Source organism: Danio rerio, chromosome 7 (genome assembly GCF_049306965.1).
Source record: "Danio rerio strain Tuebingen ecotype United States chromosome 7, GRCz12tu, whole genome shotgun sequence".
NCBI lineage: Eukaryota > Metazoa > Chordata > Actinopteri > Cypriniformes > Danionidae > Danio > Danio rerio.
In genome coordinates, this window is record NC_133182.1 from 7,949,573 (window position 1) to 7,975,182 (window position 25,610).

The window sequence follows — 25,610 nt, forward strand, 5'->3', positions numbered from 1 at the left end:
AAGTTAAGACTTCGCAAGTTTGATCAAGGCTGCAGTCTCCCCCTTCTCAGTTTGATATGGAAAACATACAGAGGACACGCGTAAATCTTCAAAGGGAACAGTGTACTTTATAACTTCATTCACATCACCTTGGCTACGTTGTTTCACTTTCTCAACAATAAAATGTAAACATGATTTAAGGAACTGCCTATTTTCTTTTTAATATTAGCAACTTAACAGACAGCAGACATGTTGAGGCGCCGTGCTATATATATGAGCGTCATCTTCACTGTGTGGATATTTATAACAAAACGGAGCCGATAACAACAGCCTCCTTTCAATTTCAGTGAAAATACGAAACGCACCCTCTTCTGCTGAATATCAGTTTTAATAATCGATAATTATAAAAGTATAACATACAATAAGTTTATACATTGTAGGAAATAAAGGCAAGCGATCAGTCAATGTACCTGGATTAATCATTAACTTATCTTTGCGCTTAACCAAAACATGTTACCCGTGAACAAGTAACTTAATAGATTCCAATGACCAAAGTCAGGGAATTGGCCTATGTCGTTAGATAAAGACAACAACATGAATGAAATATCACGTTTAGCAAATATAGTGAGATTAGATCCAGCGGGAGATGCGTGATGAGCAGTCCGACAAGCAGAGCTCTCATCTGGGTAGAAATGCTGGAGCGCTTGCCCGAGTGTGTCTGTGTGGTCACGTGATGTGCGTTTTCAGCGTTTTGGTGTGGACGGAGAGCAGTTCAGAAACGCTGGGTAAAACGCTAGTGTGGATGCGGATCGTTTTCATTCTACAACGCCGTTTTAAAACTAAAACGCAATAGTGTAAACGGGGCCTTAGACTTCATATAAAACACACCCTCTCTCTCACTCCCCAGCTTAGTTATTTGCCCTGGGTCCTGGACATCGACTTCAACCCACCCCATCCCTCCCTTACCCTCTCATACCCCAACTACGTAACAATACACTAACCCTCCACCCCCACCCCCCAACACACACACACACACACACACACACACACACAAACACACAAACACTTCTACCTCATATCAAACCCATCACTTGCTCTCAGCCTTGGGCTTTGACTTCATATAGAACACCCCCCCACCCTCTCATCTCCCAACTACGTAACAATTTACTACCCCCTCCCCCCACCCCCACCCGCACTTATACCTAAAACCCATCATTTGCCCCCAGCCCTGGACATTGATTTCTTATTGAACCCCTCCCCAATAAAGTTTGTATTGAATACACCATGCCTCCCCCACCCTTCAACTTTGTATAAACCAACCATCCCCCCTAGTGATCTCACCATCATGAAAAAAGTAGAAACTGACACAGGCTAGGAAACCTAAATAACCTATCCAAGACACTTCAAGAAATCTCCCTTTAATACATTACTTTTTAAAGTTTTAATATATTTTCTTGTTCACCTTTGAATTATTCTCAACCTTTATGAGTTTCTTTCTTCACTTGATCAAAAACTGCATAAATCTATATGCAAAAAAATGGTTTGAAAATGTAATCATAGGTCTCAAACTCAATTTCTGGAGAGCTACAGCTTTGCACAGTTTTGCTCCAACACTAATCAAGCACAGCTCATCCAACTAATCAAGGTGTTCAAGATTAATGTTGCAAATCATCTGAAATCCTCTACTACTTAGTAGGTAATACATTTGAAATTTACTACTCAACCACTAAAAAAGTGTGTTCTATACAGTATGAATGTGAGCAGTATGAATGGAAATCAAACATACTACACTGCCATTTTGTCATGATCACATTACCTGCCCACGTCAGTTGCGTTGATTCAATCAAACTCATGAATTCTCTCTTTTTGAATGTTATGAATTCGGACGTACTACTCAGCTTGCATACTGTTTTTATTGTAGCCTACTATTTATTATGTAAGTATGCGTTTACAAATGCAGCTAACGCCAAGTTCTGACTGCATGATTTTAGCCCCGATTTTGACTTGCTGACAGGTTTTGAGAAATCGCAGTTAAATGCCTGAAATCACAGGCAAATTGGTGCTTGTTCACGCGAGTAACAATCACACAGTATGAACTATCAATGACGCCATTTTACAGAATCGCAAACAAATCGCAGACGTCATGCTAAAAATCTAAAGTTGTCTGCCATGTGAAATGAGTTTTAACTGAATATAATATCAGCGACTACCTATAGCTATTGAGGGAGCAGAAAGCACTAGTGTGGGTATCTGCAGGCCAGCAGGAGTTTGAAGTTGAAGTAAAAAGTGCTCATTTTTAGTTTATTTGGACCCAATAAATGAAGAAAAAACTATCAGAAATTTGGCAGCAGCCCCCGTGTCTGTTTGACTTGAAATTTGAGCAATTTCACAACCGGGTCAAAAAAGAAAAAAGTTGAGGAGAAATGGCTAATTCCCTTCAAACCCAGGTGAGCAAATAAGTAAATTTTTCACCCCATTAAAGGCTTCTTTCTCGTTATGTAGTTAATGACAAAAGATATACTATGTTTTGGTTGTGAGACGTAGTTTAGACAATGTTGTCCGTGATTCTTCCAATTGTAAAGTCATGCAATGTGAAACCCTGTCGCCGAACCATCTTGCAATGTAAACAAAGCAGCGACAAAACGCTAGCCTAGATAGTCATACAGTGTGAAAACATCCATGACACGATTACTTTGAAAATCATGCAGTCTGAATTTGCCATTACTAGTGTCCAGTAGTCTTGAACAGCTCAATTATTTGGATCAGCTTGTATGGTAAGGGTTGGAGCAAAACTGTGCAAAGCTGCAGCTCTCCAGGAATTTTTTGAAGTTTGAGACATGATGTAAACTGATATTTCCAGACTCATTAAACCAATAGAAATAACTGACATAATTTTAGCTGCTGAAAAAACTTTTTTGTAATAAATTTGCTTTTCCTACTATGGAAGTCAACCGGTTTTACTAATTACCATTTTCAGCGTTTTTATAAATATATATATCTTCTTTTGTTTTTAAGAGAAGAAAAAAAACTCGTAAAGGTTTGATCCACTTGAAGGAGAATAAATAATTAATACATTATCATGTTTGAGGAAACTGTCAATTTACAATTTTCTCAGTGGCTTTGGTGCATTTATCAAAACACTATTTACATTTGCACAACAGTTTCTCATTCCTTCCAACAAATTGCAAATGCTTTTGGACGTGTCAATTGCTTTCATACAACTCTCTGCTGCTTTCTAACATTATCATCTGCTTATGTCGTGTCAGTCAAAATTAACTCAACTTTTGAAGCCTGAATAGTCATTTCATATAAAATAGTCCTCATTTCACTACTTGAGTCATTACATACAAAAATGCTGAACTAGTTGTCAAAATCTGTCAAGCAAATTTTATAAAACAAATTTTAAATATTTTTTTTTCCTGAAAATGGTTTCTAAGTTGAACAATTTGATGAATGATTTACAGACCTGTGTATGTTGTAGGTTCAGTTCAAATATGTACTGCAATATTGCATACAGTTGTGCACAGCTCTACCTAAAGGGAGTTTATGTTTGTTGTAAATAAGGGTGTGTTTATTATTTTGCACAATGCTGTGAGTAAATTAGAATGACAAAAAGCAAATGCAGTAAAAATGTGACACATACATATTCAGTGTCTTGTACTCAGATATCTCACTAAATGCAGTGATGTCTAACTTTACTGTAGTTTTCAAATGACTGTGCAAATAGTCTATAGTGCTGTCTTTGATCTCACGTTTTTGCATTGGAAAATTTTTAGAGTAAACTTTCATAATGAAAACATGACAAAGCCATTTGACTATCTTGTTTATAAACAATGGTGTCAGGACTTTTCATCTTGATGACACTTTCATTGACATCAAAACTTGTTTTTAGGAATGAGCTCTCCATTTTGAGCATCTGACACACTTTTGCAGGTTATCAACTAGGTTTTGCAGTTTGTAATTGTTTTGAGAAATACAATAACTGTTGTGCAAATGTAAGTAGTGTTGTCAGAAATGCACCAAAGCCATTGAGAAAAACTGTAAGCTAAGGCAGACTGTTTTAGAAGTTCATTTAAATGTAATGAGGTAGTCTGGATAAGCCTGACAGTCATGGAAAACCACAAACATTGTGGGATTCTGAGTGTAATCTACCACACTGTCATAGAACTGGTCTGGAACAACACGGACAGGGGCCGTCCTCATATCCCCAAAACCCATTGTATAATGACCCGTAAGCACACGAGCCACAAACATCTGCTGAGTCCCGTCTGCTGCAGGAACCGCATAGTTCACATTAGCAGAGTAGCTGGCGTTCACTGCAAAGTAGGTCCCTTGACCGTAGACAGTGCCTGTGGAATATATAAAAATCATCAGTGTCCATCAGACATCAGTATTGGTATATTATATATCATATAAGTATGAGTTGCTTATTCTACAAACTGAACAACCAAACAGACAATAAACAAAAGATAAGTTACAATATATACTGTCAATTAAATATGAAGAGTATATTTAGTGTAATGAAAGTCAAGTTCACCCAGAAATATAAATTATGTCACACCTTTTTGTTAAAACCCCAAAATTTTGGGGAATGTGTGTGAACAAATTTGGATGAGTATGAGTGACTATCACTGACTTTACTTTATAGTGCTTTTTGCCATTTTTGGGCCTTGAAGTAATGGTAAAACAGTCGAGGTTACAGAAGTAACCCTTCGTTCCCCGAGGAGGGGAACGGAAGTGCCATAAAGTGGATTGATTGAAATCCACGAATGGGAGATTCGGAACAGAAGCTGCTTGTCTGGAAAGTATTGAACGGGCCAATGAATGAAAATGAATTGGCAGCGTAAGCTTGCGCAGGTGTGCTGCATCGCCAATTATCCCAGCATATAAGCACACCTGAAGCGAGCAAACGCCATCCTTTTAAGCTGAAGAGACTTTCAAACAGCTAAGGGACAGTCATTATGGCGACGGAGTATGGCACTTCCGTTCCCCTCCTCGGGGAACGAAGGGTTACTTCTGTAACCTCGAACGTTCCCCTTCGGTTGGGGAACTTCAGTGCCATAGAGTGGATTGATTGAAATCCACGAATGGGAGAAGTGGAAAGCGCCATAATGACTGCACCAAACCAACGCCCCCGATGAGGGAATAGTCAAGCAAGCGTGACGCACCCACATCATGGGAGGCGCGGTCCTCCAACGTGTCCCTGGCCCTAATTTATCCTACTTCAACAGAAGTCTTACGGATTTAGATATATTTTTTGGGAGTCGTGAGCATCTAGATAATTCTAGGAAAATACGATAGTACGTTGGGAAGCGTGCAATCCCGATAGGGAGGATGCTGCGGAGGCCATCCGTTACCCAAGGGGGGATAGATGGCAAGATTACATATGGACTAGCCCTAAAAAGGGGGAGTACGCATAGCAAAAGAGTGGTTAGCGGAGAGGGAAGACACTGGTCCGCCCAGGGGGGGGACTTAACCATGGCGGAATAAGCATATGGGATCGCCTAGAGGGGATCACGCATAGCAGGCACCTATACCCAAAACGCGGGCTGACCAACGGGCAGACTTACAACGTAGTGGGCCAGCAAATGACTCCTCCGCTGAGTCAGTGCTGGGGGCCATGGAGGAATCTGCAGGGCTCACCTGACGGGGAACTTTACTGACAGATAAAAGGGTGCACGTATCTCCGTGTTAGGGGAAATGGCGCAGCAAGCGTGTACAACACCTACCGAGTTGTTTCCTCAATCACTAAAGGGTTACCTAATACCCTTGAGGAAACCAGCTCCACTCGCAGATTGTAAAACCTTGCAAATGTGTTGGGTGTCGCCCAGCCCGCAGCTCTACAGATGTCTGTTAGAGAGGCGTTGCGTGCACGCGCCCAAGAGGATGCAACGCTCCGAGTGGAGTGTGCACGCACTCCCGGGGGACACGTCTGACCTTGACTCGAATAAGCAAGTGAAATGGCATCCACAATTCAGTGGGATAATCTTTGTTTTGATACGGCACTTCCCTGCTGCCGACCGCCATAACAGACAAAGAGCTGCTCAGATGATCTAAAATTCTGAGTACGGTCCACATAAATGCGCAGAGCGCGAACTGGACAAAGTAAAGAAAGGGCTGGATCTGCCTCCTCCGGGGGCAGCGCTTGCATGTTCACTACCTGATCTCTAAAGGGGGTGGTATGAACCTTGGGCACATAACCCGGGCGAGGTCTCAGGATGACGTGAGAGTAATCCGGCCCGAATTCCAGGCACGAGTCACTGACCGAAAATGCCTCCAGGTCCCCGACCCTCTTGATGGAGGCCAACGCAACCAGCAGAGCTGTCTTCAGGGACAGATATCTTAGATACTGATTCGAGAGGCTCAAAGGGATCGGCTCGCAAACTCGTGAGAACGAGGGCGAGATTCCAAGAGGGCATGAGAGGGGGGCGAGATGGATTAATTCTAGCATCCCCAAGGAACCGGATGATGAGGTTATGCTTTCCCACGGTGCCGCCAGCTACCGCGTTATGATAAGCGGAGATGGCGGCCACGTAAACCTTGAGAGTGGAGGGCAACAGCCTGCTGTCCAACTTCTCTTGAAGGAAAGAGAGCACAACACTAATCTGGCAGTTTCGGGGGTCTTCTCTGCGAGAGACGCACCATTCAGTGAATAGACTTCACTTTAGGGCGTAGGCGTGCCTCGTGGAGGGGGCTCTAGCCTGAGTGATCGTATTAACAACCGCAGTCGGTAGGTTACCTAAGTCTTCCTCGCGTCTAAAGACTACACGTGGAGGTTCCAAAGATCGGGGCGAGGGTGCCAGATGGTGCCCTGTCCCTGAGAGAGTAGGTCCTCTCTCAAAGGGATCTGCCAGGGGAGGGCCGTCGCAAGGAGTGAGAGCTCTGATATCCAGGTCCGGTTGGGCCAAAGGGGCGCAACTAGCAGAACCTGTTCCTCGTCCTCCCTGACCTTGCACAGTAACTGCGCGAGCAGGCTCACTGGGGGAAACGCATACTTGCGCATGCCCCAAGGCTAGCTGTGGGCCAGTGCATCCGTGCTGAGAGCCCTCGGTCAGGGAAAAAAACAACTGGCAATGAGCGTTCTCGGGGGAAGCAAACAGATCAATCTGTGCCTCCCCGAATCGCGTCCATATCAGCTGAACAGACTCGGGGTGGAGTCTCCATTCTCCAGTGCTTAACAGCTGTCCTGAGAGCGCATCGGCTGCACGATTGAGCGTGCCTGGAACGTGAATGGCGCGCAGCGATTTCAGCCGCGGGTGACTCCAGAGGAGCAGAGGGCGGGCGAGCTGAGACATGCGGCGAGAGCGCATACCCCCCATGCGGTTGATATACGCCGCCGCCATACTGTCCGTCCTGACCAGCACGTGTTGCCGCTCCAGCACCGGTAAAAAGCGGTGGAGAGCGAGGAACACTGCCAACAGCTCTAGGCGATTGATATGCCAATGCAACTGGGCACCCTTCCACAGGCCTGCAGCCGCATGCCCGTGACACACGGCCCCCCAACCCGTGTTGGAAGCATCTGTTGAAACAACCACATGGCTGGATGCCTGTCCTAGAGGCACACCGGCCTGTAGGAACGAGGGGTCGTTCCAAGGGCTGAGGGCACGGTGACACAGCGCAGTAACAGAGACCCGGTGTGTGCCCGCGTGCCATGCGCGTCTTAAGACCCGATCGTGAAGCCAGTGCTGAAGTGGTCTCATATGGAGCAATCCGAGCGGCGTGACGGCGGCTGCGGATGCCATATGCCCCAGGAGCCTCTGAAAGAACTTCAGACCACTAGTTTGCTGTCGAGCTTCCTCAGACAGTTCAGCAACAGGCGAGCGCGTTCCTCGGAGAGGTGCGCTACCATGGTGATCGAGTCCAGCTCCATCCCGAGAAAAAGAGCTCCTCTGCACGGGGGCGAGTTTGCTCTTTTCTCGGTTGACCTGAAGCCCCAGTAGGCGGAGATGCCGAAGCACCTTGTCCCTGTGCACAATCAATTGCTCCCGGGAGTGGGCTAAAATCAGCCAGTCGTCGAGATAATTGAGTATGCGGATGCCCGCGAGCCAAATGGGCGCTAAGGCACCCTCTGCGAGTTTGGTGAAGACCCGCGGAGACAGAGAGAGCCCGAAGGGGAGGACCTTGTACTGCCACTCTCGACCTTCGATCGCAAACCGCAGAAATTGGCGGTGGCGTGGAAGAATGGAGACATGGAAATACGCGTCCTTCAGGTCTATGGCTGCAAACCAATCCTGAGGACGAACGCATTGGAGAATGCGCCTCTGCGTGAGCATTCTGAACGGCAGCTTGTGCAGACAGTGGTTCAAAACGCGCAGATCTAGGATTGGTCGAGACCCACCAATCTTTTTGGGTACGATGAAGTATGGGCTGTAAAACCCACTCTCCATCTCGGCTGGAGGAACTGGCTCGATTGCACCCTTCGCCAGGAGGGCAGCAATCTCCTCTCGCAAGACAGGGGCGGACAGGGGGTTGACCCTGGAGAAATACACGCCCGTGAACTTGGGGGGCCGTTTCGCGAACTGAATCGCGTAACCGAGTCTGACTGTGCGTATGAGCCACCGCGAGAGGCTGGCCCGCGCTAACCAGGCAGGCAGAGCCCTCGCTAATGGAGTCATCGCTACAATCGCTGACGTACCAGCGGTGGGGCAGCGCGGAGTGGGTGTGCTGATCCGGGGAGCACGAGGGTCCCGCGGAAGAGCTGGAGGAGAGCGATTCGCTCTGGCTCCGCACCCTGACTCCGGAGAGGGGGCTGGAGGGCTGAGGGAAGGGAGACCATCCCCCCCAGCGCTCGTGAGCCACTGGCGAAGCACGTAGAATCTGCGAGCCGGAAGGCAGCGCGTCCCGGACTGGCAGAATTTGTGCTGTCACATCCGGGGGAAGGGGAAAAGTGCTCTTTGATTGATGTTTTGGTGGCACTGAAAAGTACCTTTGTAATTGGGGCCCCGCCCTAAAGCGGGGAAAGAGCAAGTTTCCTCTTCTCCGGATGGCCTGTCTCAGGGACGCTTCGCGGTCCGTTTGCCGGTCTTAACGGCGCCCTGGGCAAGGGGGGCTGCCTGTTTTCGAGGTGTACGCCGCGCCCGCTTGGCCGGAGGCGCAGGCGGGGGCAGGGCAGCACATGTTGGCGGGCGCCCTCGGCGAGGAACAGCAGAGGTGGATGGCTCGGCCGGGGATGGAGCGGGCTTACGGCCACGCCGATAGATGACATTGCCCATCGCATCCGACTGCTCTTTCACCGCCTTGAATTCCTGGGTGAATTCACCGACGGTGTCGCCAAACAGGCCAGCCTGGGATATGGGCGAGTCAAGAGGGCGAACTTTGTCTACATCGCGCATATCGGCCAGGTTTAGCCAGAGGTGGCATTCCTGAACCACAAGTGTGGACATCGTCCTCCCCAGCGCACACGCGGCGGACTTAGTAGTCCGAAGAGCATAGTCGGTCACGGTGCGCAGCTCATGTAATAAGCTTGGGTTAGACCCGCCCTCGTGCAGCTCGGCCAGGGTCTGCGCTTGGTAGCGCTGGTAGGTGGCCATCGCGTGCAAAGCAGAAGCAGCCTGGCCCACAGCCTTATAAGCTCTGGCTCTGAGAGAGGCAGACAACCTACAGGCTTTGGACGGGAGGCGGGGCAAACCCCGCCACGTAGAGGCGCCGCGCAGACAAAGATTGACCGTGATAGCACGCTCCACTGACGGGATCGCCTCATACCCCCTGGCAGCTCCGCCGTCAAGGGCGGTGAGGGCGGAGGGACACGAAGCACGGGCAGAGAAAGGTGCCCTCCAAGACTGCATGAGCCTACTGTGCACTTCCGGGAAGAAGGGGACAAGAGGCTTCAAAGGCTTCACCTTCTGGTCCTCTACGTAGCACCCATCTAGTCGGTCCGGCTGCGGAGCTGGGGGATAAACTAGCTCCAACCCCACGGCCGAAGCAGCCCGGGAAAGCACAGCTAACATGTCCGCTTCAGGATCCGATTTGACGGTGCTCACCTGCCCGAAGGGGGCGAGCGGGTCCGGATCTTCGTCGGACAGTGAAAGCCCACCCTCCGATGCCGCGGAGGACATCTGATCTCCGGTGTCAGCGAGCGTGAGAGCTACCATCTGGTTAGACGGATCACTCCCACTACCCGAAGCTTGGATGGAGCGCCGTGAGGAGCGAGAGGTCCGCGAGCCCGTGGGCGGCGGATTATCTCCCACTGGAACCCTCAGATCTGCCCGAGCGCCCGCTGCTTTTTTAGAACAGGAGGCAACTGGGGTGGCTCGCTCTCTTACGAAAGTTAGCCGCGATCTTAGCTGTGCAACGGTCATGGCATCGCAATGACGACATGAACCGCCCGCGAGCACTGCATTAACACGCTGGACCCCAAACATGCAATGCAGTGATCGTGTCCAACATCCGGAGCCAGGAAACCCCCGCATCCAGAAACGCACAGTCGGAGCGCCATCCTGAAAAGGACGTGCTGCACGACTGTGTTGCTCTTTTAGGAAAGTTGCAACAATACGCACCGCTCTGAAGGACCGGACCCAAAGAACCGCAGGCAAGGGAGAAACCCAGCTCGACCGTCTGCCGCCGCGAAAACCCACTCTGGACCGGGAGACACTCGTTCGCTCTGAAGTGCTGAACAGCAAGAGGAACCCTCATCGACTCACTCAGAAAGGATCTGAAGGGAAAAGGATGGCGTTTGCTCGCTTCAGGTGTGCTTATATGCTGGGATAATTGGCGATGCAGCACACCTGCGCAAGCTTACGCTGCCAATTCATTTTCATTCATTGGCCCGTTCAATACTCTCCAGACAAGCAGCTTCTGATCGAATCTCCCATTCGTGGATTTCAATCAATCCACTCTATGGCACTGAAGTTCCCCAACCGAAGGGGAACTAACTGTATCTATAAGAAATAGCTGGAATGATTACAAATGAAGATAAAAAAAAAAAACAATAGTAAGTATGTAAGTATGTGTTTGGGTATGTGTTTGGAACCATGTGGAATTTAGTAGGATACATAACAATAAAAGTTCCCAAAAGCTCAAAGTGGCGAAACAAAACCACATACACAATCAAAAATTTAAAATATTAACCTTGCTAATATGCTAATCAAATGGTGACAGAAATTCTGGATCAGATTAACTATTAATTTTTACCAAAAATATAAAAAACATAAAAACATTTTCTCTGAGAATCATATAATGTCCAAAAAATGGCTGTAAAATAAAATCTTTTTATATGTGTAAGGCATGTTTTAAAAAAGCAAAGTATTGATAAAAGAAGCAAATGCAGCATTCATCAACAATTAAAGACAAAATATTTGACATTTATGGGTGATTTTTTTAAATCAAGGATTTTTGATTTTTTTTTTTTTTACCATTCTGCCCAGCAAAATTGCGGTTGAAGTTTGTGCTCATGATAGACGAGCAGGACGCCTGTGCAGAGCCGTGATAAAGGATTTTCTCTCCTGCTCCGACAGCTGGATCATTCTTGATCTCCAGCTCAGATTTACGTGCCTCATATAACCGCCGAAGATTGATGTTCTGGATGCGCTCGATCTGTTGAAATGTATTTGCACACAAACAAGATCAATTACAACTGAAAAACTTGTTCTTCACAAAGATATTACATTGTAACAATAAATAGGACAGTTATAATATTTAAACTTTCAAAAAAATTTAACCTAAATAAAAATTACAAATAAGTAATCTAATTCAGGGGTTCCCAAACTTTTCAGCTCACGACCCTCCAAAATAACAGTTTGTGACCCCCCACTATCCTCAGGGGTGGTGATAAACATACAAAAAGATAGTTTAATAATATATATGATATTTTTTGGCAATCCCCAAGTGATCCCTACTCATTGCCTCGCGACCCCCCAGAGGTTTCCAACCCCCACTTTGGGAACTTAAATCAACATCCATTCTCTTGTTGCTCTTTCTTTTTCTGTTTGTATAACGATGTAATTGCCAATGATGAATTTAATCTGGTTAATGTGCATTGCTGTGTACAGTTCTACTGAAACTTGATTATAAAACATCATTTAATAATGGTGATGAGTCTCAAACCTTGAGCACAGTCTTTAAGACGGTCCTCTGGAAATCTGCTTTTACAGTCTTGTACTCTGCTGATTGTGGATCTAAAGCAACCACCTTTAAACCTTTTTGATTCATGCTGTCCCAGTGGATGGGAAAAGAGAAATCTGAAATGCAGAATAGTGAGATTTGTGGTTAATTCATTTAATCCCAGATTTTTACAGTACTTCTTTGTCAAATCTGCACAGGAATTCAATCCCTTTAAGATATTTGAATGCATGAAGTATATAAACTGATCTGATCATGTGGCATTGATGCATGTTATTCAAGATATATATATATATTTATATATATATATATATATATATATATATATATATATATATATATATATATATATATATATATATATATATATTTGTCTTTATTTAAAAGAGGAATTTATTCCCTATAAGAGCTTCCAGAAAAATGAAATAAACAATTGGGATTAAAAATAGCTATGCTATTTCAATTACATAATAGATGGAGATGAGTGGTTAAAAGATTTCCTCTCCCACAGCAACAAATGTGTGATGTGAACAAATATTGTGTTTATAATAATTGTGGTGATATTGAATAAAAGCATCCTCACCTGAAAGGTTCTCCAGGCGTTTGAGAGCCGTCACCTGTCCTGAATCACATTCTGTGGCCTCCAGTTTTCTCAAATCCACAGTCCATTTCACACCCTGCGCATCCACAATTCCATCATTTACATCGGCTCTCTCAAGTTGATGATTTGCCTTTTTTGGGACCTTTTGCCAAATGCTTCGTGGTCCCAGAATGCACCACGCCACTTGAGTGAAGAGGTTATCCTGTTCCTTCTCTCTTACCTTAGGGTTTGTTAGGAGAAAAACAGTGTTTAGCTTATTTAGACACTGTGCAATGATCATAAAAAAAAATCCAGGACCAGGTCTAGGACATTGTATTGGTTTCAGTTTCAACTGGAATGATACCCTCGTAGAAAACTGTCATCATCTATTTCTATTCCCTGATGATGTTTGACCGTTGCCAAATTAGTGAAATAAATGTCCAAACTACCAAATAATGGGCTCTATTTTGACGATCCATGTGCAAAGTGCAAGCGCAGGGCGCAAAAGCATTAAGGGCGTGTCTGAATACACTTTTGCTATATTAGAGATGGAAAAATCCACTTTGCATCGCGGTGCATGGTCTAACAGGGTTGAGCTTATTCTCTTATTGAGTTATAGGTGTGTTTTGAGAATTAAACAAACCGGGTCTCATCATCCATTCCCTTTAAGAATCAGTTGCGTCTTGTCATAGAGCATTTGCTATTTACATGGCGGACCTTTTAAGTGGAAAAACTGAACACTTCTCTAGCGAGAAAACAGTTAAACAGAGCATCTGCAGCGCAAAAATAAGAGAATGAGCCTCCTCATTCTGTACTTTCACTTTTGCTCTCGTGGATGGGGAAACATGTTGTAAGCACATATATCTATTGGCCTTTACATAATTAATTTTGTTTGTTAAGCGCAAAGATTTCTTTCAAAACTGTTTCTAAATTCAGTTCTCATTTCCAGCAAACTAATAAATGAACAATAATAACCAAGTGTGTTCAAACAACTGAGTTATTTCCAAATACACATGCTGTGCCCCTTATGGTCTAAAACTTGACAGGTGGACAAATCTAAGCTTGTTTTTAATAAAGCAAATATAAATATGAATATGATAAATAATACTGCTAATAATGAAAACATTATACAAAAGCAAATTGTTATGAATACATTAAAAAAGCCCCCCAAGATAAGGAAAGCATGAAAGTAGGGTTTTTATATTTATGTAGGCTAGAAAATAATATCTTTTTCATTTGTAAAGATATTTGTGTATTGCTGTACACCCTGTGTGTATTTAGCAACGAGTAAGCGAGGGCGCACAAATAACATGCTCTGAGCTGGACAATAGACCTGCTTTGATCTGGTTTATAGAACAGTCTATTTTGTTCCTCAAAATAGCAACGCGCCAGCAATTCAGCATAACACACTTCCTTTTTTAGACTAGAACGCCTATGGGCGCACATATGAGCGCAAATGCATTTGTTATTTAAACAACGTGTCGGAAAACGTCAAAAAGACTCTTGCACCAAGCTAAAACTAGCAAACAACAATGGGCTCTATGCACGGCGGCGCGTGACGCATTTCCGGTAAAATTTAAGACCCCGAGCCTACTTCCGCCGATCGTACAGTACAGTGCTACAACAGGAGCGCTACTGATAAAAACGAGTTATGTTTTGGACAGTTGTCTTAATGTTTTATGCCATTATAGCCCACTTATATATGTTTATGTCAGCTACATAAATATGACATCTAAACGTTTAAAAGTGTCATTTCAAAGACGTGAGAACAGTACTTGTAGATACCACTGCTGTGTTCAGCAATGCACAGCGTCAAAAATTGAACTCTTACCTTAGTTTCCACACGTTTCCAAAAGACAAAGTCGTGCAGAAGAGGTGGGTTGGTGATATTTAATGTGAGAATTTTACAGAAACAGAAAAAAACAAGAGTGTAGCTGACAATTTCAGTCTAGAAAACTGATCGAGGCTCGAGTGCCAATCGGATGCAGACATTTAAAGAAAGGAGCTTTTCTGGCAAATAATAGTTTATTTTCATTGCCTTTGAAGTTAAAAAAAATGAACATTAATATACATAAACATTTCTTAAGCTACTTTCTAAGTGCAATTTTTTATTCAGAATAAAGACCTTTATTTTATTCACTGTACATATAAAATATAATTCACTGTATGTAATTTGAAATAAAAATTGTCAAAAAAATTTAACATTTTGAAAAAAATATTTTATTCAGATGAACAGAAAAAATGACATTGAATCAGTTGTTTTCTTGAATCAGGTGCTTCTTCTGTAACTTGTGCATAGAGAGGTATTTGGGCTTATACGTATTAAATGAATAAATAAATCACCCCTCTGTTTCATGGAACTTAACACATAATTGATCCATTCCAAACAATTGTTCATGTGACAACACACATTACACATTTTAGAGTAATGGGCTGTCTGGAAAAGCAAAGCAACCAAATGTTTGCATATCCCGCTCTCAGCCACACAAGAGCAGGAGCTATTAACTAGCAGACGATGGCATGGATCTTCTGACGAATGTCCACTCCAGGATGAAGTAACACATAAAATTTTCTAGCTCTGAATCTCATAATGTTACCTAGAAAACAGAAACAAGAATATTAATAGGTTTTTAAAAGAGAGTCATTAAAGGCAGTTCACTCAAAACTGAAAATTCTATTTCCTCATCCTTCACTTGTCCCAAACCTGTTTGAGTTTGTTTCTGATGTTTAACACAAACAAAAATACCTTGAAGAAAGCTGGAAACTTGCAACCACTGATATTCATAGTAGTTCTTTTTCCTACTATGGAAGTCGATGGTTACAGGTTTTCAGCTTTCTTCAAAATATCTTCTTTTGAAAGGCATCTGCAGCAATATCATCAGATTAAACTACACAGTAAATCATTAATTTAAATGATTTAAAAGTAGCTCCCTTAAGTCACACTTTCAAATAAGGTTTCATTAATTAATGTATTTGCTCACTATTAAAATAACTATTTAATATTTAATAGTTAGCATTGTTAAACTAATTTACTAATGAATAAAAATCCAAAGTCATGCTTGTTAACATTAGCTATTACATTGTGAGTTAACAAGCACAATGAATAAGCATTTGTTCATTAATGTAAAAAACTAATAAATATTAAAATAGACAAATTGTTGATGTGAAATTAACTAATGACACCTTATTGTTTTGGGTCACCCTCCCATTTAATTACAATGTTATCGACTAAATAGAAAGCATGCTATCTCCACTGTTACACTGCATCTGTCATCTCCACTGTTTCAGCAATAAATCTCAGCATTGACACAGTGCTATTTGTCTGTTGTGGATGGAACGGCATTGTATTATTTTATTCCTAATATATCTTGCTCAATAATCATGCTTACAAGCTAAGACAGCATCTGTGTTTCTGTAATTATCCGAACTGAACAGTGGTGGTCACTTTAGAACAGTAAAAGTATGAATGGGACAGAACTTCACATGTATGCTGTCCTGATGCTGTCCTACTCTCAGCTGGTGAGGAGACTCCGATTTCTTCATAGATCTATCGGTAGTAATGAGCTCTCACTGAGATCTTATTCCTGCCCTGTTTTTACCTGACACTTTGAGACAGAATTACGTACACATATGATTATTTTTACTTACGTGATAAAGCTGCAGATGGACGGATCGTAAGAGTATTAACGCTAAAGTTAGCCTTCAGGCTAGCTGAACTTACCTTCATAATTGCACAGGTAGGAAGATGCATACAACTTGAAACCCTTCTCAAGCTTTGCTCTGCGGTGTTGTAGAGCACATCCGGACAATCATTTGCACATCGTTGACCATAATTTACTCGCAAACAGCGAGTAAATATTGACGACTCTGCCATAATACTGTTCACCTCCGCTTAAAATCACCCAGACCGGAAGCTGGACCGCGGCCTTAGACAAAACGCGGAAGTAATGCGTGCATATAGCCCATTGTTTTGCACCTTGCACCACATTGCGCTGGGTGTATGTTAGGGCCCAATATCTGCCATGAGTATAACCGCATTTACCATCGAGATTATCACTCTCGTAGGAGAATTTAGCTTTCACCATCTAAAATAAATAAAGTAATCCAACATCAGTGCCTGAAAGTTCCACCCCTTCAGCCATGTGAGCAAAGCAGCGGTCAATGATCTGGGTAATTAAAGTGCACTTATTATTTTGTGAATGCAATACTAACACTATTTATACTACACAATGGGGTAGAATAGTGCATAAGTATGCAATTTGGGATGCACCTATAGTGAGTGTTAGGGAGTACCTAGTTACATGCAACTGTTACATAATTTAATTACAAAATAAAAGTAACAGTAATTTGTTACAGTTACTGAGAAAAATGTGTAATTAAAGAATGTTTAAATGTAAAAAATGTGTAAATGTTAAAGATTACAAATGGGGTTACATCTAAAAATATTATTAAAATTTCTGGGATATGTTGAATAATATTAATCTGTTGCTTTGCCTGTTTTGAATATGCACAATGCCATTTATTAAAGCAGTGTTATTCTGCACTGTGAAAAAAAAACTTATTTTACACAGAATATCTCAAAATTTTTACAGGATTTTTTTTTTCATTTCAAATTATAATCCAAACTCAGTAAAATGACAAACAATCCTCTAAATTAACATTTTGACTTCATCATTAAAGACAAATTACTGACATTTTTGTTTTTTATACAGGGAAGTTACTGTATTATTTATACAGTATTTTGTCCTGTTATTTTAAATTATATTCAAAACAATCTGTAGATTAACAGCTTGACTATTATTTTATGTATTATACATTTAATGACAAATTACAGCAATTTGTCTGTTTTATACAATAAAATTGCTTAATTATTTATACAGAGTTTTTCCTGTTTTTACAAGTACATTTGAAGTCATGTAAAATTAAAGTAGTAAATTGTAATTATTTGTGCACCTCGCTATAGAGATCTGCGCAGGACTAAATTTTGAATCCCGCTCCCGTCCGTCCGTCCGTCAGGTTTTAGCCTGAACCCGACCGCTCCCGCTTATATTCAGCATTTGTTGTCCCGCTGCCTGACCAACTTAATTTTCTTTCCGCCACGCCCGTTCCCGCTAACGGGAGGAGGGGAACGGAAGTGCTATAAGTGGATTTGATGTTAAAATCCACGTATGGGAGGTTTCGATTCAGAAGCCGATTGTCTGAAAGAGTATTGAATGGGCCAATGAAAACAATGAATTGGCAGCGTAAGCTTGCGCAGGTGTGCTTCATTGCCAATTATCCCAGCATATAAGCACACCTGGCACCAGCAAACGGCATCCTTTTTAAGCTGAAGAGACTTTTAACAGCTGAGGGACAGTCATCATGGCGACGGAGTATAGCATTTCCGTTTCCCTCCTCAGGGAACGAAGGGTTACTTCTGTAACCTCGAATGTTCCCCTTCGGTTGGGGAACTCCAGTGCTATAAGTGGATTTGATGTTAAAATCCACGTATGGGAGACCATGGAAAACGCCATAATGACTGCACCTTACCAACGCCTCCGGTGAGAGGGCAGTCAAGCAAGCGTGACGCACCCAAATTATGGAAGGCGCGGTCCTCCAAAGTGCCCTTGGCCCTAACTTATCCCCACTTCAAAAGAAGCTTTACGGAATAGGTATATTTTTTGGGGAGTCGCTAGCGTCTAGATAATTCTAGGAAATACGACAGTACGTTGGGAAGCATACAATCTCAGTAGGGAGAACGCTGCAGAGACCATCTGCACCCAATAAGGGAGACAAAATGGAAATACATATGGACTAACTCTAAGAAGGGGGAGTATGCATAAGAAGGTGGTTAGCGGATTGGGAAGGCACGGGTCCACCCAAGAGGGGGGACTGAACCGTGGCGGAAAAAGCATATGGGATCGCCAGAGGGGATCACACATAGACGGCACCTATACCCAAAAATGCGGGACCTAAAAGACCTAACGTAGTGGGCCAGCAAGTGACTCCTCCGCTGAGTCAGTGCTGGGGGCCTCGGAGGAATCTGCAGGGCTCACCTGACGGGGAACTTTACTGACAGACAGGAAGGTGCACATCTCTCCGTGTTAAGGAAAAAGGGCACCGCAAGCGTATTACAGCACCCCACCGAGTTCTTTCCTTAATCACCAAGGGTTACCTAATACCCTTGAGGAAACCGGCTCCACTCGCAGATTGTAAAACCTTGCAAATGTGTTGGGTGTTGCCCAGCCCGCAGCTCTACAGATGTCTGTTAAAGAGGCGCCACGTGCACGAGCCCAAGAGGATGCAGCGCTCCGAGTGGAGTGCGCACGCACTCCCGTGGGACGCGGCTGACCTCCGCTCAATAAGCACAAGAAATGGCCTCGACAATCCAGTGGGATAATCTTTATTTGGTCACGGCACTTCCCTGCTGCCGACCGCCATAACAGACAAAGAGCTGCTCAGAGGATTTAAAGTACTGAGTACGGTCCTGAGCGGAGCGGAGATGGCGGCAACGTAAACCTTGAGAGTGGAGGGCGACAGCCTGCTGTCCAACTTCTCTTGAAGGAAAGAGAGCACAACACTGATCTGGCAAGTTTGGGGGTCTTCTCTGCGAGAGACACACCATTCAGTGAATAGACTCCACTTCAGGGCATAGGCGCGCCTCGTGGAGGGGGCTCTAGCCTGAGTGATGGTATCAACCACCGCAGTCGGCAGGTTACCTAAGTCTTCCTCGCGTCTAGGGACCACAAGTGGAGGTTCCAGAGATCGGGGCGAGGGTGCCAGATGGTGCCCTGTCTTTGAGAAAGTAGGTCCTCTCTCAAAGGGATCTGCCAGGGGACGGGCCGTCGCGAGGAGGGAGAGCTCTGATATCCAGGTCCGGTTGGGCCAGAGGGGCGCAACTAGCAGAACCTGCTCCTCGTCCTCCCTGACCTTGCACAATAGCTGCGCGAGTAGGCTGACTGGGGGAAACGCATACTTGCGTTTGCCCCGAGGCCAGCTGGGGGCCAGTGCATCCGTGCCGAGAGTGCCCTCGGTCAGGGAAAAGAACAACTGGCAATGAGCGTTCTCGGGGGAGGCAAACAGATCGATCTGGGCCTCCCTGAATCAGCTGAACAGACTCGGGGTGGAGTCTCTATTCTCCAGAGTGAATTTGCTGCCGTGAGAGCGCATCGGCTGCACGGTTGAGCATACCTGGGATGTGAATGGCGCACAGCAATTTCAGCCGCAGGTGACTCCAGAGGAGCAGACGGCGGGCGAGCTGAGACATGCGGTGAGAGCACATACCCCCCCATGCGGTTGATATACGCTGCCGCCGCCGTACTCTCCGTCCTGACCAGCACGTGTTGCTGCTCCAGCACCGGAAAAAAACGGTGGAGAGCGAGGAACACTGCCAACAGCTCTAGGCGATTGATATGCCAATGCAGCTGGGCACCTTTCCACAGGCCGCAGCTGCATGCCCGTGACACACGGCTCCCCAGCCCGTGTTGGAAGCATCCATTGAAACAACATGACTGGACGCCTGTCCCAGAGGCACACCGGCCTGTAGGAACGAGGGGTCGTTCCAGGGGCTGAGGGTGCGGCGACACAGCGCAGTAATCGAGACTCGGTGTGCGCCCGCATGCCATGCGCATCTTGGAACTCCATCTAGCAGCCAGTGCTGAAGTGGTCTCATATGGAGCAATCCGAGCGGCGTGACAGCCGCAGCGGATGCCATATGCCCCAGGAGCCTCTGAAAGTATTTCAGTGGTACCACTACAGCTGGGGAGTCCAGCTCCATCCCGAGAAAAGAGATCCTCTGCACCGGGGCGAGTTTGCTCTTTTCTCGGTTGACCTGCAACCCCAATAGGCGAAAATGCCGGAGCACCTCATCTCTGTGCATAGTCAATTACTCCCGCGAGTGGGCTAAAATCAGCCAGTCGTCGAGATAATTGAGTATGCGGATGCCTGCAAGCCAAAAGGGTGCTAAGGCACCCTCTGCGAGTTTGGTGAGGACCCGCGGAGACAGAGAGAGCCCGAAGGGGAGGACCTTGTATTGCCACGCTCGACCTTCGAACGCAACTTGGCGAACCGAGGAATAAACCATCTCCAACCCACGGCCGAAGCAGCCCGGGAAAGCACGGCTAACATGTACATTTCATGATTCGTTTTGACAGCGCTCACCTGCCCGAAGGGGGTGAGCGGGTCTGGATCATCATCGGACAATGAAAGCCCACCCTCCGATGCCGCGGTGGATGTCTGGTCTCCGGTGTCAGAGCGTAAGGGCTACCATCTGTTAGATGGATCGCTTCCCCCGCCCGAAGATTAGATGGAGTGCTTGGAGGAGCGAGAGGTCCGCAGACCCGTGGGCGACAGATTATCTCTCGTTGAACCCTCAGATCTGCCAGAGTGCCCGCTGCAAAGCAGGGGACAACTGGGGTGGTTTGCCCTTTTGCAAAGACTAGCCGCGATCTTTACTGCGCAACAGTCATAGCATCGCAATGACGACATGAACTGCCCGCGAGCAGCGCATTAACATGCTGGAGAATGTAACGCAGTGCCCGTGCCCATCATCTGAGGACAGAAACCCACAGCATCCAGAAACGCACAGTCGGAGCGCCGTCCTGAAAAGACGCATTGGTGCATTACCTCTCTTTGTGAAGCTGCAACTTTATATGCACCGCTCTGGAGGACCGGACCCAAAGGATCGCCAGGCAAGGGAGAACCCCAGCTTGACTGTCTGCCGCTGTGTGTACACACTCTGGACCGGGAGAAGCTCTCGTTCGCTCGGCATCGCTGCATCACAGCAGGAGGAACCCTCATCAATTCGATCAGAAAAGTCTCTGAAGCGAAAAGGATGGCGTTTGCTGGCGCCAGGTGTGCTTATATGCTGGGATAATTGGCAATGAAGCACACCTGTGCAAGCTTACGTTGCCAATTCATTGTTTTCATTGGCCCGTTCAATACTCTTTCAGACAAGCGGCTTCTGAACCGAAACCTCCCATACATGGATTTTAACATCAAATCCACTTATAGCACTGGAGTTCCCCAACCGAAGGGGAACTGAAAACACCCAGCTATACAGTGTCCAGACAGCCTATAAGAAGCTGTCCATATAAACATATTGCAGTGACTCTCACAACTCCTGTAGCTCATAGATGAGGCCTTCTTCCCTTTTTGACTGAGCTGTCAGAAATGTTCTCATCAATGCCACTACATGGCTCTCCATACCTTTTGATTCAGGTTTAACTCTAGGGGACCTGGCTTCGGCACCCTCTGCACTGGCTGTCTCCTCTTCGTCCATAGTGTCCCATGCTACCTCTTCCAGCACAGGTTTTTGTGACCGCAGAACCTTCCTGGACTGTTTTCCTGAAGTCACTTTTCTACGACTGGCTATCCCACTTCTGACACCACTTGTCACACAGAGGCGTTTTTAGGGTGTGTGTGAAACAAGAAAAAAATAAATGATGGCTCAGCCGACGTAGCACTATGGTGCAAGGTGCGTTTATTTACAGTGCAAAAGTTTCCAATCCAAAAATCCCAAAAATAAAGTAGACAAAAAAAAAAAAAAAAAAAAAAATATATATATATATATATATATATATATATATATATATATATATATATATATTTATATATATATATATATATATATATATATATATATATATATATATATATATATATTTTTTATTTTTTATTTTTTTTTTTTATTGCCTGAGTGATTGACGGTGCTGTGAGCTGTCACACTCTGAAAGTGAGATGTTTCTTTTACGGACAAAGCAGCCGTGTGACATAATCTGCAGCCCATTGGTTCTTTTCTTTATTGACATTGGGCTGACCCAATCACAAACTTCCATGTTGGGCTCTGTGTAACGTTGGTGTCTATTCGTCAAAATAGGAGAGAGTCCCGCCTGTTTCTTACGCGCCGGTCTGCGCCGCGGGAGAGAAGGCTTTTGCGTCTGTCTGCACTCTGCAGCGGGGCACAGATCAACATACTCCTGTCTATTCTATCTAGTTACCTATCTGTCCATATAAATATACTTTTTTTAAACTTTTAATCTGCACCACGGCCGTGGCAAATTCCGATGCTGTTTCCTTAACCTGCAAGTCTTTATTTTACAAATTATAAAGAATATCTGCTTCTTACGATCTACGAGGGGTCATTCATGTATTTTAAGATGCACTCGTTCAGAAGACAAGCGCATGAGATATCATGACATTGTGTTTTTGATCGTCAGCATGATGTAGGCTTATAGTGACAATAATATTTATACAATATGGATATTAGAATGATATTTATACATGATCAAACTAGTGTGCAACTTAAGCAACTTTTTTTTACATTTTTTTTGTAGTTCTACCCAAACAAATATTTGTTGCATTTTTTAATTGTTTATGTTCATTTGATTGACAATGTAAAAGCTGTTAGCTACGTTTGATGTTTCATTGTTGAGTTACAGTTTTTTAGGGTCTCTGACACATTGCTTTTATTATTTATCTTTATTTTATTAATTAACATTAACTGTGTGCGTTAGTAGGCAGTTTTTGTTATGTTCATTATTTATTAGGCTCCCTTAAAACACACAGGCACCCACATTTCCAGTGTGGATTATAATTTTATTTTAATAATAAATAAATAAATAAAGTAGTTTTTTAATTTGTCAACTCTCATTATTTCCTATATATGGCTTTTGTGCTTTTATAGAATGGGAGTTGGTAAACCTATTCAAGGGCATGCACAGATTTTCTATACTTTATTATTATTATTATAATTTTCCATATCTGCAATGCCTGTATTTTGGCTTTTTTTTTGCAGTCCACTTAGAATCCTACATGGAAATCAGTGTTTTCTTTATTGGAATTGATTGTTTTGAAATTCAAATGTCATTAACATGCCTGTGTTTTTATTTCTGTAATAAATATGGCTGTCAAGCCAGGATCTTAATTGTTTATTGTGGGTATGTTGTTTACATGAAGAAATCTGTGTTACAAGTTAAACAAAAATTCTAATAATTAATTATATTTTAAATTTTAAACAGTATTTTTCTTGCGTTTACATTAATTTTACACTCGAATAGCCAAAGTTACAAGTTTCAGTCTTTTAAATGCGATTAATTAGTTAGTTTTTTTTTATCGATTGACAGCACTAATATATATATATATATTAGTATATATACTAATATATATATTTGTATATATATACATACAAAAAATAAACAAACAACAAAACAAACAAATAAAGACAATAAATTAACAAAATAATTATATACAAAATGTTTGCTATCCAGAATTATCAAACCAACCATTTGCCACTACTCACACCTTCTATCTCCTACAACTCCCACCCTGAACTGTTCCTCTTCTTTGCTGTTTTATGGTAGTCGGCAACCAACATTTTGGTGCATTACCGCCACCTACTGTACTGGAGTGTGAGCCTGAGTTTGCTACCTCCCGGAGGAAAAAAAAAAAAAAACCCTATTAACATTTACCTACATCTTTATTCTTTTAAATCCTGTTAATTAATCCTGTTTTCCTTAGATATTTCACTAATCTTTCATTGTTATCGTTTCCAAGTATAATTGTTACGCTGATTTCTGAAAAGTTTTGTTTTATAATTTCTTTCTTTAATATTTCTCTTTCTATTATGAATTTCTTGCAGTAACATAAAACATATTCAACTGATTCCTCCTCCTGGGGTCGGTTCTTTGTACCTCGCTTAAATGATCTGAGATGATTTGGCAGATCCTGGATCTTTTAATCTTGATAACTGATCTCTCGCTAATTTGGTTCTTCAAACAAGTTCGCGAATCAGATTAGGATGTCTGGATAAACTGATCTGAGATCGCTGCGTGTGTTGTGAAGGACAGATCTATCGATCCTCGAAATCATGATCAGCAATGCAACGATTGGCTGACGGCACAGCAGCGTAATGACATCATCTGATTAATATTCAATTATACATGTGAGCAAAATTACATCAAATTAGCAGTAAACGGTTTGTTAAATATGACACGCAAGAACTTTCCACACACTTTCATTTGTCAAGACAAGAGTATTCATCAAGTATTTCAATGCAAATTAATGTATTTAGTTCTACATTTAGAAAATATTTTCTTTATTATTGTAGCCGTTTTTTAATCGGTGTAAAGAATAACTGGTTGTTTACAAAAGCATTTTCATATTGGTAAAGGCGTCTGCAACTTTTGTGAAGCATCAAATCACTGGCATATTAACAAAACATGTTTATGACTGCATAAATGTATTATTGCTTTAAAAAAAGTCACATATTGTGCATTTCTATTATACACAATTTGTACTAAAGCGATCTAAAAAGTTCATATCAATAAGTTTTGTCTTTGTACTTTCATTTCGAGGGTGCAGATTGCATACGTTTTATTAATATGTATAACTTTATTTATTTTATTAATGACTATAACTTTATATATATAGTTAAAAAATATGTACCATTTTCCCAAGTGTATATAACTACTACTGTAAGAAAATATCAGAACTCGGAACATACTTTCTGTATTATCTTTGCTTGAACTGAGCCGATCTAATCCTGTTTATATGAATTGAACCTGCTCCCGATCAGGTTTGACCTAGCAGAACTGTTGCTATGACAACAACTCTCAGATCAGCCTCGAAGAACGAAACGATCCTGGATCTTGTCAAATCGTCAATATCCAAATCCAGCTAACTGAGTAATCCACGTACAAAGAACGGACCCCAGACAATTATCACAGAATCCAGTTGAATTTTTTCCTATTAAATATCACCCTGAACTGAGGGCAAGTCACTCTATTTATAGTGAGTGACTCCGCCCAGTTTGGATTAAACTATATTGAAGGTAAGTATAAGGTAAGTATGGACATAAACAAATCTCTCAGGTAAGCATTTCACACTTTCATACACTTCATTTGTATTACTATATAACTTAAAACCAAAATTATTAAATCAGCATTTTCACATGTCATGAATACTCTTTCCCATTGTTTTCATCCCCCACATAAAACACATAGGCTGCGTCCGAAAC

The 25,610-nt window shown here is 43.3% G+C and overlaps 1 protein-coding gene and 1 long non-coding RNA gene across 3 annotated transcripts in view; both read right to left on the bottom strand.

Moving 5' to 3' along the window:
* Positions 1–1,383: 1,383 nt before the first annotated feature.
* si:ch211-163c2.3 overlaps positions 1,384–25,610 on the bottom strand; it is a 67,861-nt gene continuing 43,634 nt past the window's right edge. For both annotated transcript variants that reach the window (XM_021478112.3, XM_073908025.1), the window contains 4 exons: positions 12,620–12,857; positions 12,022–12,155; positions 11,331–11,511; positions 1,384–4,328 (listed from right to left, as the gene is read on the bottom strand). In XM_021478112.3, the coding sequence (XP_021333787.3) occupies positions 4,048–4,328; positions 11,331–11,511; positions 12,022–12,155; positions 12,620–12,857 (834 nt within the window). In that variant the 3' untranslated portion in view covers positions 1,384–4,047. The remainder of the gene's footprint in view (positions 4,329–11,330; positions 11,512–12,021; positions 12,156–12,619; positions 12,858–25,610) is intronic.
* On the bottom strand, positions 14,814–16,522 carry LOC110439926 (uncharacterized). Its single transcript, XR_002459187.2, has 2 exons — positions 16,338–16,522; positions 14,814–15,213 (listed from the first exon to the last, which is right to left on the bottom strand). It is a non-coding gene; the product is annotated as an uncharacterized lncRNA (long non-coding RNA).